General features: G+C 38.9%; 1 protein-coding gene across 6 annotated transcripts in view; it reads right to left on the bottom strand.

Moving 5' to 3' along the window:
* Positions 1–201: 201 nt before the first annotated feature.
* Positions 202–16,596, bottom strand: part of kcnn1a (potassium intermediate/small conductance calcium-activated channel, subfamily N, member 1a) — a 97,211-nt gene continuing 80,816 nt past the window's right edge. For all 6 annotated transcript variants that reach the window (XM_078934817.1, XM_023964964.2, XM_078934818.1 and 3 more), the window contains exons 7-9: positions 13,187–13,314; positions 8,401–8,470; positions 202–1,942 (exon numbers count right to left, since the gene is read on the bottom strand). In XM_078934817.1, coding sequence (XP_078790943.1) covers positions 1,637–1,942; positions 8,401–8,470; positions 13,187–13,314 — 504 coding nt within the window. In that variant the 3' untranslated portion in view covers positions 202–1,636. The remainder of the gene's footprint in view (positions 1,943–8,400; positions 8,471–13,186; positions 13,315–16,596) is intronic.

Raw genomic sequence — 16,596 nt, forward strand, 5'->3', positions numbered from 1 at the left:
CCGCTCATCCCATGAATCAACACGAAGAGAATTGCTATTTCATGACAAGAAAACCAAATCATGTCACGTCCTTTAGTTGATTTATTTATGAAATCATTGTGAATCAGACAGAAGGCTTTATTCAGTGTATGATTTGTACCCTTATAAAGTGTTACCAGCTTTTCTTTTGTACTTGGGGAAAAGATCAATTCAGTTACTATTGGTTTCTTTAGCACTTTTATTAGTATCCTCTCAGGATTCTTTTTTATTATTTTCCTCATATTGCAAACAGTGTTTGCATCACAGAATTACATCCTGCAACTCTTAATGCTCTGAAATTGTGAAGATTTTGGATATTCTAAAAAATCAAAAGAAAATTTCTAGAAATTTGGTGAAATAAGGAGGATGGAAAAAAAGCAACAATACAAACCAAAGTAAAACAAAATTTTAATCCTCCGTTGTTGTTTTCGAGCAGACACATGCAAAAAAAAGGAGAAAAAAAAGAGAAATGTGTGTTTAATTCAGTGGTTAGACATTAGTGAGAAAAGTTTTCCATAATTCACTGCTTTATGCCTGGTCACTTCTGCTAGCTCTCTTAACTTCTCATTTCTCTGTGTTTGTAGAAATGACAAGAGAGAGGCTTCTTTCAAAACATTTGGAGTTGCAGTGTAATGAAGGCAATGTTATGCATTACATTAAGACATTTTCTTTACATTTTTGCAGAGGAATGTATCTGAAAAAGGAATGCAATGCCGTATTCAGACTGGTAACATCGTAAAAAAGCTCTGAAATTAGTAATTAAATAACCCTCTACTTATTATACATTCAGGCACTGAAAAATCACGTTAATATGTAACTAAAAAAGATAGTCACTCTCCTTTCTTTGTTCTTGGTATGAACAAGGAAGCTTTCACCTCGAAGTTGGCAAATGTGTATATTTTCTTTCCTACCTAGTAGTAATGCCATGTGCATCCTCTTTTGCTAGTTTTGTCTGACAGTTTCTCCGACTTAAGTGCATTTCAGAACTGACGCCAACTTCTAAAGCCTTTGCCCCTAAGCGATAGGAAGAAATCCACGACTCTGGTCTCTTTAGAAGGAAGTCAGGTGGTCTCCTCTCCTGACGAACAGATAAACGGACAGACGGGTGGACAGGTGAGCCGAGGCCCTCAGCTCCGCAGACTGACTTCCCCCATATGGTTAAGGACTCTCCGGTGTGATAGCCAGCTTTCACCCCAGCGATCCTGAACTCAGTCTTTTTTTTTAAACTATACAAGGGCTTTTACAAAAAAGCTAACTTGAACAGCCACACAATGGCTAAAACATAAACCATATCTCTACTGTATCTTGGTTTTTCTTGATTTTTTTTACTGTTTTTCTTGGATGCATTTGTGTTTTTTCATCTTCTCATTTTTGTTCTGTTGAGTAGCTCTAATCCAGACCTCTGCTGGGAGGTCAGTCACAGAGGATCTGCTTTCAGGAATATTTTGGTTGAGCGGACGGGCCGTGGGGGGGTCAATCGAGTCATGGGTTCCAGATATGGGTTCAGTTTAAGTCCAGACTCACACGTGGATGTTGGCTTTGGATGGGACTGGTGATGCATTAGTTTTGATAAAGGCAATAGCTGTAAAATGGTAATCTTGCAGAAGTTCTGTCAAAGTTATCCGCTGTCGGAGGAAGTGTGTGGTGCTGTTGACGGAGAGCGCCTCCTACGGGTGGTGGAAGTCCAGGATCGCTCAGAGCGTTCGGAGCGCTCCGATGCTAGGGAAGCAGGCCGGAAACGGTGAACAAAGCCGTCCAGGAAGTCCTGCTGCTGCTGGGATATGGCTTGGGAGATGAGGCAGGGCAGTGCCTGCAAGCTGCCCGTTACCGAGTCTAGCTTGTCCTCCAACGTGCCGATGCGCTTGTCTAGCTCTTCACTGCGCTCCTGCAGCTCTGACACCAGGTCATACATCACATTCTGTGTCTGTAGAAGGAGAGAATGGGCGTTATTAGCAAGAAATTTAAGCAGAAAGACATACAAAGGCATTAAAGAGGCTATTTTCCATTAAAACGTGAAACATCACAAAATCTACTTGCTTTCAGCTTTACTTCCTCTGGTGATAAAATGTTTTACTTATTTTGGAAATTCCTTTTATTTTTACTCACTTTTGTATATTGATAAACTAAACTGTTTTATGCTCATTTAAAATAAAGTCCCACTCCAGCCATGTTTTGATCGATTTTAAAAGCATTCCCAGTGGTCTTTTAATCATCATTAATCATCATGCCTATTTATGCTATATAATAAAAAAAACCTGTAATTTTCCCATTCCCCATTAACCCTTTGTTTACATTCTCTTACTCTATCTTACGGCGCCTCACAACCTAACATTACCAGGGCAACAAAAATGTTGAGCAATATTTGAGCTATCCAGCTGTACAGTCTGGAGCCAGATTCCAGCTCAGACGAGGCAAACTAAGACAAATATGGATTTAGTCGATGGATCAGAATGGAGATGAGCAGGGAGCTTATGGCCCGCTAACTGTAGTTTGTCTGTAACAACTAAAAGCTTTTTCAAATTGCATTTCTTGTCTGCACCTGATTTACCCAAATTTGAATAAAGAAATACTCAGAAATGCAAATGTAATCTTAATTTTCTTTACACACGTCCTTCATCATGAGAAAACTGCTAAAAGAGCATGTTAAAAACACCCAAAACACAGTTTTCATTGGAGTGAGTCTTTAATTACTTTAGGCCTTAGTCATTACTGCCTCTTATGCAGAGGCATCTTATGCCCCTACTGCCTCTGCCTGAAGATGCAGCCGCTTGTGTTTACAATCCTCCATGGGCCGGACAACCCCAAAATCTGCTCCACCAGTCTTCGTCGACCCCGGTACAGATGCATGTGACTAGGGCTTTACTTTAGAGCTAATAACTGTAGCATACTTTCAGCTATGGTCATTATAATGTTTTCCTAAAAAATCAGCAGGCATTGATTTCCTGTTTTTGTACGTAACATATGCTTTTTGTATAACCACTGTAGTACTTTTATGAAGATTTACAACTTTTTCAGAGTTTAGAATGAGCTTCTATAGGTAAAATGTTGAGACATTTAGAGCTGACGGCATCAAACAGGTGGTTTCAGTAGAACATTGGATGGTCATTTCCACCTTTTACTTGCTTCTGCCAATTTTCCTATCTTTGCCTTTTTCAGAGGGGGGCAACACATACTCAGGGACACATCACACCCAGGACACACTCTGTTTGAACTGTTACCTTCAGGACGGCGGTACAGAGAAATCAGAACACGAACAAACAGGTTAAAAAGCAGTTTCTATCCCACAACCATCAACACACTCAACAAACATTATACACACAAGAAGGGCTGCTGAAACAGACTAGCTGTGCAAGAAGAGAACTGATTTCTGCAATAAGCTGACAATTTTTGTGCAATAAGCAGACTAATCTGTGGAACAAATGGCCAAATTTGTGCAATAACTGGACTAATATGAGAGATGTATTTTCTATTTTATTCTTCTTTCTGTGTTTGTGTTTTAAAACTTTCCTTAAATGGTACTTTAATATTGAGTTGTTTTCTTTTTCTAAACATGCAACTGTAAAGACACTTCTTTTTTCTTTTCTTTTAATTGTCCTTTCCAACAGCTGAGTAAACAGATACGAGCTGAAAGCCTCTTGGGTTGGACATATTTAACTTTTACAACAGGGGTTATGAATCTTCTAACACACTAGGTGTGTATTTGAATAAACCCCTTTTGTAATTTATACTAAACTTTATCCATATTACTTATATTTGTAACAGTTTTAGTTGGACCGGACGGAAAAGAAAAGGAGGGAAGATGAGAGAGGGATGTTAAATTGGGGGATATTGGGGGTGATTATAGAAAGGTGGGGTACACTTATAAACTATCATAAAGCAACAAGTTGCTGGATGTTAATAATCATTACTGTCAGGTTTAGGTGTCGAACAAATCTAAAAGGGGCGGGGCCTGTCCACACACACAGTCAGATGTTACAAACAGACCTGTTGGCTCCAATAATGTTCATATACACGATGTAAAAATGGACATAAAACAACTATCTTTCACACATGCATACTTGTGCATTCAGACTAACACGTGAAACATTTCATTCAGTCACACAAACTATTTGTGCAATTGTGATATAGCACCTGTGCTCGTGTGAGTGTTTATGTTCTTCTGAGATGGATGATGGACTGTAAAAAGAAGGAGGGAGGGTCATCACCACACCAAGACCCCCGCTGTAAGGACACTTCTGAAATTTTGTTGTGCAAGTAACATGTCAAAATGACAATGAGGCCTATTCTATTCTACTCTATTCTTCACTTCATTTATATTTTTAGCTGATTCAACATGCTTTTTTTAGCTTGTTATTTTTTCTGCTGGTTATTTTTAGGCTTTCTTTTGTATTTGATGTTGTCTGAAACTTTCATCAAGCAGTATTTATACATTCAAAAATATTTTAGAAATTTTTTTAACATTTAGTGTTGTGTCACCATCTTCAATGAACACTTCAGCTTTTAGTATTAACTCTTACATTATTGCTAATAATGCAGTTTTTTTTTCAAAGTTTACACTTTAATCCATAAATACACAGTTGGGCTCTACTTACTCAGTAAAAAAAACAAGGAAATACTGCCAGCAAATAGTAAAAAAGAGGACTTTCATTTTTTCAGCAAGTCAGCATAGATTTTATCTCCCCTTAGATTTAACAAGCAACCTCTTCCTTCCATTTATAGCATGACAGAGCTTTTTGCTTTATGTTTTCCCCCTCACCCGTTCGTTTATGTAATTAAACGCTTCTCCATTAAGCAGACACTTATTGTTCTCCCTTGGTTTCAGCAGCCAGACTTTCAGAAAGTGACATTTGCAAGTTTTTCATGAGAAATAAAAGAGTTTTCTACATTGAGCTCTTTTATAATTCTCCAAATGTTTGTCTCCACAAAAGGAGATTGAGCTTCTCTTGAGGAATGCATGCAGATAGATGTAAGAACAAAACACAGTTTAAATGCCTTTAACATCAATGGAAGCAGCGGTCATGTACCTTCATTTGACCCCCCTTCTTCCCTGATGGGCCTGCAAGAACAGATCGACCAGGGTATGACTAAGCCTGTCCTTTGTTATTGATTTTCATTGTGTTAAAGGTTCTTAATTAAAGCAAAAATTTGTAAACTATTGCTTCTACTTAGTGCCACCTGAAAAAGTTTGTTCCCCACAATAATCTGGAACTAATCAGAGAAATGCAAATTGATTGTAGAAAGTTTTTCAAAAATCCTGGTTATAACTGCATATGAAGCATTTTAAGATAAGTTATTAAATTTTTTTGCAAGACATTTACATTTTTATAAAATTTGCAAAAGCTACTTAATTCTGTCGTAAGGATATTTATTGTTTGCTGTGCATATTTAAATCAGCAAATATTTTCACATTTGTTCAGGAAAACTTTATTAAGCAATTTGTGTGGCCTTCCAACACCTGATTGATGACAGTGGTTGCTATTTGATGACCAAGACTGACTTGGACCAATCACTGCTTACTGACAATTTTTTATTTCAACATGGCGAAAAAATGGTGACTAAATTGGTTTTATTTTGGTGGAACTATGGATAACATCACACTCACTCAGTCAACTTTAGTCAATGGTTGTCTTCTTTGGTTTGTCAATTTTATTTCCTTGGTTTTTGTCGTTGCAGGTTTTTACAACCAGCATTCTGCATCTTGCAATGTCACGACACCAATAGCTTTCCTTGTAACACTGTTCAAGTCCCGCTCTGGCACATCTAGTCTATATATTTCTGAGCGGTACGCTGTGGTCATAAAGTAATTTTTGTGAGAAGAGTCGTCTGGGCCGCTGCTCTTCATGTTCCCTGTCGCTGGCGAGAGTGGTCATGGCTGCTTCTCTTCCTGCCTGTTCCTGAGGAGGGGGTTTCCATGTTTACCACACATAGTTGTACTACAAGGACTTTAAGTACGGTATTTTTGGGTTTTGCTTTTGTTCAAACCGTCCTCCAGGCCCCGTGCTTTTATTTGCTTTAGTGATCCAGAGGGTTATTGTAAGGGTTGTAATCTTTGGTTTGTCAATTTTATTTCCTTGGTTCTTGTCTTGTTTTGTTATGAGTTCTCCACCTGTCACAGTCACAAAAGGTTAGGTTACCTATCTGCAACTAATTTCATTTGTCCTAACTATCTTCAGTATATACAGCTTGGTATTGGCTGGAGGGCTCAGTTGTGTTTAGGACTGGCACATGGGAAATCAAAGTTTAAATCTCAGGTAGTGCAATGAGCTTCAAACTGTGTGAGTCCTTGGGCTCCACCCAAGGAAGCCCCTAGCCTGGGTTTCCCTGTGCCTGTCCCCAGCCTGGATAAAATACAGGGTTGTGTGTGTGTACCACCTGTGCTACTCAGGTAAGTCAAAATTGATTCACTGTGGCAAAACCGTAACCCTTGTGCTATCCTAGGCACTTTAACATTAGGAGTTGGGTCATCTAGACCAGTGTTTTTCAACCTTTTTTGAGCCACGGCACACTTTAACCTTGACAAAAATCCCGCGGCACACCATATCCAAAAACATATATAAATAAAAAAAAAAGAAAAAGCTCAGTCTGTATTGATCTACAGCCGCTCTGCAATCTCACATGCATTTTTGTGATAATTGTTGCAGAAAACGCTGGAAGCTGAAGCTGTTTTTTCTAAAAGATGTATTAAAAATTCAGTCAAAAGATTCAAAAACTGTTTGATGTGTGTTCGTTGTTTTAAGACGTTAAGAGGAGAGACTCATTGTGCGCTAAGACAGTCACTTTACTGCATCATGGGAGATGTAGTGCCCGTAATCCGCCGACCGCAGAAAGACCAGCGTCTTTGAGCTTCATGGTTTTGTTCACTTGTTCCAGTCTGATACCAGATTCTGTGGAAAGCTACACCGCTAAAGACGAGCTTTAGCTGGTATTTTTGTTAGAACAGAGAGACTTTTTTGCGCTAAATCGAAACAAGGAAGTGAATACTTTAACCACTTCTGATTGGTCAGACTGATGACATGTGATTAAGCCTTCAAGAATGATTGGTGGAGACAGTTAAAGGGGCGGGACTTTTCCTTACACAGTTATAGCTGCAGCTAAATCGCGGTATCCCGTTATTCTTATCAAAATGTCTTTAATAGAATCATATAAACACAAAGAAAAAATAATTTTATGATATTTCATATTCTTAACTTCTCAGTGTTTTTTCAGGGCCTGTTTGGATGAACAAAGAGCTGATTTCCTGGAGATGGTAATTGCTTTTAGATCAGTTAATGAGGGCAATTTCTCACGGCACACTTGACCATCTCCCGCGGCACACTAACACTGGTTGAAAAACACTTATCTAGACCCACTAGACAGTGCTCTGAACCTTTTTTCTTCAATGATTTGTGATATTCACTGGTGTCCATGGATTACATGAAATCTTTCCACCTTTGTCCACCTTTGTCATGGTAGAGAGAACACGTTAATGGAAGGGGGAGGGGGTCATCTAAGATAGCACAAGGGTTTTAAGGGATATGCTGAAAGATGAACAACAGATGTCTGCTTTTCTTTTCCTCTTTGTTGGGTCTTCTGGTTAGTGACCATTCATTAAATTTAAGCATGTTTAATTTTATTTATTAAACCTCTGAGTACCAGGCTGGTCTCCTGCATTTTGGTCCTACACCAGCAGTTTCTGGCACTGAAATACACTGACATAAATTATTACAAACACAGATACAACACGCGCTGACTTACCAGCATTTTGGTAGGGTCCAGGCCAAAACGGCTCCTTGACATCAGTTACAGCTTTGGTGCATATTTAGCTTAATGCAATATTTTGTTTTTTAATATGTGCATATCAAGTAGCACTAACATGCCAAACCTCCAGTCCATTTTTTGGAATAAATAAACTGCATCCACTGCTGCCAAGTTAAAATAGTATTTAGGAATAAGAAACTGAATTTTTTTATGCCACTCAAAACCCACCTTTGAGTAACTTGATAAACTCATAAGCTATGAAAAAAAAGACTTTTTTAAGCAACACAGCAGTAACACTTTGAGCTGTACATGTTGTACATCTTCTTTGTTTTCTAAATCGTTCCAGTCCAAAGTTGTTATGAAATAGTTTTCTTCTAAATTGTTTCACAACCAATATTGTTCCTTCTTAGCATTAACACCAATTGTTTAGCCTACTTGGTGTTTGTTCACTTCAACAAATACTAGGTAATCACATGCAACTATTCTGCATGTGATTGCAAATGTACTCAAATAATTTTAAGATATCTCTTACATCTGGAGTAACCTTACATGAAAATAACTGCACAATACACTGAAGATTCAAAATACACTGAAGAAGTGTGACAGCCTATGTGCAGACATTGTTTGTGTAAAAAGATGACTTGCCTTTGCCAGGTCCACCAAGGTGTTGGCCTGATCATTCAGTTTCCTCTGCTCCATCTTCACACTGCGCAGTCTGATTTAGGGCAAGGGGAGGGACAAGCAGGAAAAAGAGAAACAGGAAGAGGAGAGAAAAGAGAAAGAAAACAGCAAGAGAAAGGGGAGATAAGCAGTTGGCAGAAGGGGAGCAGTGAGACAGGTAGTTTGGGGTCAGAGGGGAGTAAGGAGGCCAACAGAGAAGGAAGAAGGGGGGAGGAACAACACATGTTTTATCTCTCTTTTTATCTCTCATTGACAGCATTGAAAAGAAAAACATGCCTCGCAACCAAATTTTACAAATCTGTGCATACATATACTGTATATATTTACATATACAGTATAGAAAGATGTGCATATAAGCAAGCATTCCTGGTCCTGATAAATATAGAACCAACAAAACCATGCAGAATTACAGAAGCATAGTACACTCAGTTTGAGAAATGAAACACTGCATCTTTTTTGGTGTAACAAGATCAGTTTCTCATAAACACCACAGCAATTCTAAAAAGCAGAAGCTGAAATGAAGATTTATTTTTGCATTTTTAAGGTTTTTGATGATCTTGTTACGAGTAGGGGTGGGCGATGTGACTTTTTTTTCCCCCACTGATGAGTGAAAAAGCATCCCATTCAAAGAAAGCAAAACTTTGGGAACAGAAATGAATAATCATTATCTGAAGTCTGTAATTCAACACCACCCAAGTTTCCCTTTTTTTGGTAAGTTTTATGAAATAGTATTTCTTCTTTTAATCCGTTTAAACTCTCATTTTGAAGGTATTTTGTCCCGCACCCTTGATTTGGGAATCTGGAAAAAAATCTTTATTTGATTTAGTTTGCTTTCAAATACCCACAGGACTGAACCAAAGACCGAAGCGGATCAAACTTAAATGTCGCACAGTGGCATCGGCTATTCACTGGAGGGCAGTAATGTCTCTGTGACCATGAAACTCACAAAGAAGAAATCAGCTAGTTCTCCTTCACACAGGTAATTTCATCTCCTTAACAAAGAGACCATTTTTGAACCAGATTCTTTGTGATCAGTGTTTTTTTTTTTAAATCTCCTTCTATTTTGTAGAGCTCATGTTAATTCCTCCTTAGGAAAGTTTGTCTGCATTCACATTGTAGACACGAGTTCATTTGTAGGTGAGCCAAAGTATCACTTTCAGGCGGGCCAGGGTTTGCTTGTTTGGCCTGACAAAGTGAAGTGGACTTTCCACGGAAACAAGCTCTGGTGCTGAACAAATGTGCCAGGGTAAGTGCACCCACACCCCCCGTTTTTGCATGTTACAACATGTTTTTATAAAACGTGTTAATTTAAAACATGTTATTTACCTAGATAAACATAATAGTATTTGTGGTCTAAGTTCTTCAATTGTTCAGACTAATATTTATTGCTCTTTCCCTTAAATCTAGACCTTTTAGACAAGGTCTGTTACTTTCAATTACTCAACAATTCAGATGGAAATGTAAATTTGTAGATGCATTTACCTTTTATTTGCCTTGTGAAAATTGAAATAAACGTTTAGGCTAGCATTTCACTGCACTGTGACAGCTTGTAACAAGCCTTCTATGGGCAACCATAATCTATTAGATCAACTATGAGTGGTTTTATGTTTATATGTATGTTTTTATATGATCCAAATACCAGCAGAATAAGTTTAAGCTGCTATATCTGTAGAAACAATTTGAGGAGGTCTGTTTCCGAAAATGTGGGAATCCTGACCCAGATTGCTGTTTAGTTTGTTGTGAGTTGCAGGGACATAAGACCCTCAAGCCTAGGCCTCACCAAACAAAAAAGCAAATAAGATTGACTGTTTGATTCCATTTCAGCACAACTAAACCTACTTTACTCAGACAACAATATGTGTCTCAACCAACATGAATAAACTTAGTCACAACAACCTTTAAACAATTAGAATTTGTCTCTTTATCTTTTTTAAAATAATTCTGCAACTAGAGAGTAGTTATGCTAAGTCAGTTTGGAATTCAAACTGTTTGAAAGTGTAAGTAATGTTTTTTGTTTGACAAAAGCAGTTTGGAAGCAGCTCAGTTGGGGCTTTTCTTTAGGAAGCTTGTGGGAGGCTCAGAGTGGTCGTAGGGACAACTTCAGCTGACCACAAGGGTTGCTATCTTTAAGCTACATCATTTTCAAGCAGCAATGCATCAGCTCAGGGGTGCCGCCCAGTCTTTTTGTGCCAAAATGTACCGTCATTTCTGCACTATAAGGTGCACCTGGATCATGAAGCACACCGTCAATAATTGGTCTATTTTTTAACTATAAGGTGCATTAAGCGAGACAAAAGAGTCTGTCAGGGAGTAATTACTATGCGTTCATAGTAATTCTATAACTTTTTTGTGACCTGCATTACTGTTTTTGAACTACAAAAAAGGTCAGGCCACAGTTGAAAATAAGAAATATTCTTAATCTGTCTTGCCTGAATAAATTAAGGTTAAATAAATAAAAACTGCATAGCAGAATGATAAAATTTGCCATAAAATTGACCCAACTTAATAGATCTGTTAGTCACGTCCACCAGGGGAAAAGAATTCAAACAGGTCAGCATTATTCACTAATTCACAAACTCAAACCCTCAAGTTCTTGTTAGTTCTGTGGTCCAAGTCCCCACCTCATCTCAGCTTTGTGTCCTCTCTGCATCTGCTCCACTTTAATGTTCAGGGCTTTGGTTTTATAGATTTTTTTGTATTTAGCCTATAAAATCACCAGGAAGATTTATACTTAAGCCTATCTATAGAAGATGACGCAGAAGAAAAACGCATTGATTTTATCTTTATTGTATAGTTTAAGTGTAATGAGTGGATGATTCGACTGTAGCATTGCTGGAAATAGAAAACATATCATTAACGGAATCGTATCTCCATGTTTGTGAGCGTAACTGATAAGAACTTTGTATACCAACAGAGAAAGTCTGCATGAACTAAGAAATAGTCCCTAGAAGACGATGACTCGTTGAAAAAAATAACACCAACCTTAACTCAAATGTAGGTCAATGTAGGTTCGTAGAAACATTTTTCATTCATAAAGTGGATTTTATTCAAATCAAAGGAAATGCAGCCTTTTAGCCAAATCACCCACCTCTAGTTTTACTCCAAAAAAGACTAACATATTAAAAAGATTTCATTGAGTGAAAATACAGCTCAATATGACTGATAATTGTTTTCCAGCATGAATGCAATATGCTTCCATACAAACCCTAAGTACTATTTGAAAATAAACCCAACATTCCCTTTAGTTTCTGCCCCCAAAACATAAAACATAAAACAAAGATGGCATGCCCCTTGTCAGTGCTACAAACACCTCAGTGATAGGACTTCATATACCCACACTGGACATTCAGTAAGCGTGCAGTGGCTATGACCAACTTTGTGCACAATGAAACGTGAGTAGAGCTGTTTGCCATTGCTTGATCATGTATTTGTGAATATTCTCAAAGGGCTGACATGTGTGAAAGGATGCCACAGATAAAAGATGACACTTTCCAGAAACAAAAACTGTTGGCTGGCACTGTCGAACATACGGACAGAGACACTCTGAGTCAAACTTGCACACCCCGACGGGTTTTGGCAAAGTAATTTGCTGATCGAATCCAACCGAATGGCAAATGCGTGCTTATAAAAATGGCAAGGCTTCACACAGTCATCTTCTAAAGAGGAGGAGAGTTTCCCTGTGCAGCACATACTAAAAAAAGGATGACGCTCATGTGCAAATCGGTGTATCAGAGCATGCTCACTTATGACTCTTATCTCTGTGGGGAACTGGTTCAGCTGTCTGTTTTTTGTTTTTTTTTAGCTTCTTTGTCCCATATGTATGTTGAAGCATGGGGGGACCAAAAGCTGAAGCTAATAGAATGAAACATTTACCTTTTTTTTCTTTCTAAACCTGTTATTTTTTGACAGATTTTGTGTTAAGCACTTTCTAGTAGACTATATACATTATAAAACCGTAAGACTCGAGGTGGAAGTCAATGTAGCTGCAACTATTTTAAATATTACTGAGGTTATATACCACATCGTAGAGGAGGATAACTTGTTGGTCGGGCCAGCAAAAGCCTGAGCGTGTTCTGTGCAAGGAGCTTTTGTTTCCCACACACTCTCCAGACAACCCCACACTGCTGACATCGATGGCATAATGTTGATGCTTTTTTTTTCATTCCATTCAAAGGAGAATGGGAGGGAAGAAAAAGGTAAATGGAACACTGAAGTAAAGAAAAGGAAAAACAAATCGGCATCCAGCAATTTTTTTTCATGCATGTGTCAAACGCAGACATGAAGAGAGGAGGAAGGAAGGAGGATGTGGAGGAGAAAATGGGAGAAGGATACATAGAAGACTCAACTTACTTCTGAGCTCTGCAGTGATAGAGCAAAACAAGGACAGAACACAGTACAAAGTTTTAACCCCACAACATTCACGAAACAAGTGAAACCATTACACTTCTCGCTGTTAAAGCGCAGAGTCAAAGGGGGCTGAGGGGGAGGGGAACGGGCAGGGAAACAGGAAACACCATTACAATACTTCAAAGACTGTGTGTGTATGGGTGTTAACATCTGTTAGAGCTCAGATATGGGGGAAGTATAATTAACTAGTTTCTAGGGGCAGAATCAAATGTATGGTGACACTGCACACCATCCGATTATTAGTTAAAAAAGCAGACTCAGTGTTCAGAAGTTGAAGTGTGGACTGGACTCTATAGATCAATGCTGAAGAGCCTTTAAGGTCAAATGAGATGACAGAACTTACTGGTGAATGGCTTGGAGAAACTTGCGCTGGTGTTTCCGGACCTTGGCGTGGTCTATTTTCTTGACCAGCTTGGTGTGTTTGTAAATGAGCCATGTTTCCCTGAGTACATTGGCAGCTGTGTTCTTCACCTGTAACATAGGGTTTAAAGCAGACCATATCATGACCGACTGACAAGTTATGTGCATCAAATAATGTGTTGCTGGATCGCGGTTCATGTTTCGCAGTCTCGCTGTTTTACAGATTCTTTTTCAGTGCAGGTTGCAATGCCACTTTTTTCTCTCTCTCTCATTGGCTCATTGACTGTATTGCGGATGCTGTCATGTTAGCGGCAGTTGACAATGATTGATCTAAGTCAAAGTTTCTATGGCAACAACTGTTGCCAATCATGAGTACGCTTGTTCATAGACCCCCTCTATTGAAAGCGGCTTGGGAGAATCTGTCAAGCAAATATTCAAGGTGGGGCCAAGGGCACCATATGCTTTTACTGAGGCATCTGATTGGTCAGTTTATAAATTGAAAATCTTACTATAAAGAAAATGTAGCAAGATGGGTTAGTCTGTCAAATACAATGACAGAACATTAGCTGTTTTATTTCTTAGTAGAAGTCTACGGGATTTTGGCTTCTTGGAGCCAGCAGGTACTTCCTGTTTGGAACGCTAGGGGGGTCATTGCTCTCTCTATAGCGCACTGTGCTTTGTGCCCTGATTGATTCTTGACCTCATCAATCAATCTCCTCTGTGCCGTGTCTGCTGCAGTGTTGCCAGATTGACCAGTTTTCCTGCCCAATTGGCCGTTCCTGATTTCAAATTTGTAAGCAAAAATATACAGGTGGACACACATTGGGCAGCTTTGTGGTCAGTTTGGCCCTCTTTTGTCAGGTTAGCTCTTTCGGTTTTTGTGGGCTATAGTGGTTTTTACATACCTTTTGGGCTGAAAACCGTGACTCTATGTAACAAAACACCAACATCCTGTACAGAATATGTTCAGCTTGCCAGAGTTGCATTAATCTTCTATTTCAAGCAGATTTTTGTTTTCATTCTTATTTTTGTACAAAGGATTGAACTTTTGAGAGTTTAAACAAGAGAGAAAAGTGTGAAAATGTTCATGTCTGTCTGAAATAATTGTATAAAGTGTGTAGTGAGGAGTTTTACAGACTAAAGCATCTATAATCCTACTTCATGAATTACAAATATTGCGGGATATTTATGGAATGTATCCCCTGCGATAAACAAAGGACCACTCTACTAAACATCTAAATGGTTTCCAATTGAAAAATTAAGGATGGGCTGAGAGACGTAAGTGTTCAGGATATCAAAAGCTATAGGATTCTATCTCATAGGTTTCTGTTGTCTGACAACAATGCATTGGAACCAGCGACATATGTACATATTGGTGTTTTTCTTCTATTTTGCTAACCAGAAAAAATAGTCCCTGCATATGGTGCAAGAGGTAAAACGTGTTTTCCATCTTCTCACACTAAATTGGTGATGCATTTTGGGTGTAACAAGCAATTATCACAATTGTGTTACATCTCCTTTATGTGTAAGTGTGAAATCTGTAAGCCTTAGCTCTTAGTAGATAAAAACAGACTTGTCGGGTTTGATGTCAGTGAAGTTTTACACGTAAGGTGAAGGTGTGCTCAATGATCATGTAATGAAGTAACATCTAATCAGTTGTTCCACAGGGTTTTATATTTTGACACATGTCCGATGGCAGTTCTCAAAATTTTTAAGTATGATTGTGAAGTCACTGATTTTTTATCACTTCACAACCCAGTGGGTTGGCATTTGTTGGTTTACTCATTGGCTGTAAAAGAGATCTGTACTGAAAAAATAGGAAGTACCCTCCGACTCCATTCATTCATCTTCTGCCCTTTAATCCCATTCGGGGTCACGGGGCTGCCAGAGCCTATCCCGGCCACTTGTGGGTGAAGGCAGGGGACCCCCCCTTGACAGTTCGCCAGTCTGTCGCAGGGCCGCAATCACACACCCATCCACACTCACATTCACACCTAGGGACAATTGACCTATGATGCATGATTTTGGACGGTGGGCGGAAGCCAGAGACCCCGAGGAAAACCTTCGCATGAGAACATGCAAACTCCACACACAAAGGTCCCATTGATATTTAGTTTCAGGTCCCCCAGCCGGGACTTGGACCGGGGGCCTTCATGCTGTGAGGCAAGAGCGCTAACCACTACGCCATCGTGCAGCCCCCACCGACTCCAAGAAGCCAAAATTCCAGAGACTTCTTTTGAGAAATAAACAGCTATAATATAATATATTATCTGTAGTGCAAGTTATTTAAATTATAAACCCTCCAGTCAGATGCTTCAACAAAAGAATGGTCTTGCGTTGAAAATTTGAAGCATTTGATTGACTAAAGTGGTAGATCCTCCTAAAATGGGAGGGCTGTCGACTTCCAGCATGCTCACTCCTGATTGGCAAGACTGGTTTGTTGACTAAGACAGATGGGGACCACTGCTAACTGACATTGTCTGGCTCAAAAAAGACAGCGTCCATATCGTGTAAAAATGATGATTGAATTGACTTTGTTTTGTTGGAACATAAAGTAAGTCGTTTTCTATGGGCGATGTCATACTTGCTCAGTTCAGTTTTCTTATACAGTCCATGGGTTTACTATGAGCCACTTTAATAAAGAAGGGCTTGCGATGGCTTCCATAACTGGATTATATGACTTTTTTTTGTTTATAAAATGACATTTATTGCCTATTGCCGTCTACCTTTAAAAGACTTTTGTCTGTCTTGTAAAACACCCTGCAATTTACTGTAAGTTTACTTGGGTTTATCTAGTAAGATATGTTACAACTTGGAGAACTGGATTAGTTTGATCTACTAAAGCAGCACTGATGATGGGTGTTTTTGTTCTACTTTTCATTTCTACAGTTTTTATTCTTCCTTTTATTCGCTTCCCTTCTTGGTTTACTCTCATCAGTTACACCTGCTTCTAATTACCTCTCTCCTCTGTGTGTAAAGTCTGCGCTGTCTCCTGCTGATGACAGCTTGCTTTGTTGTCATTCATAAGCAGTCAGACATTATTGCGGTGCGAGCCTCCCCGAGTTTTTGATTCTCAAGAGGGCCTTTTTCTTTTTTGACTCTTTGTTGGCGCTGTCTGATTTGACCACAACATAGCCTGGATATATAATTTCTGACAGCAGCTTCCACTTTGGTGTTCACATAATTCGGTTCTATATTTGTCAGGAACACAACCCAACATGGATTCCCCTGAATTCCAGTCTTTTCTCCCTATCGTTTTAATTTAGTAAAACCAATCCAACACCAGAATCGACTTCACCATACAGGAAAAACAATTGGAAGGCAGGAACCCACAATTGCAGCTCTTTTGTCTCATCAAAGACTGAAGGTTTGAGTGAACAGAGATCTAAATTA

This window comes from Oryzias latipes, chromosome 17 (genome assembly GCF_053564925.1).
Source record: "Oryzias latipes strain Hd-rR chromosome 17, Olatipes_Hd-rR_3.1".
Lineage (NCBI taxonomy): Eukaryota > Metazoa > Chordata > Actinopteri > Beloniformes > Adrianichthyidae > Oryzias > Oryzias latipes.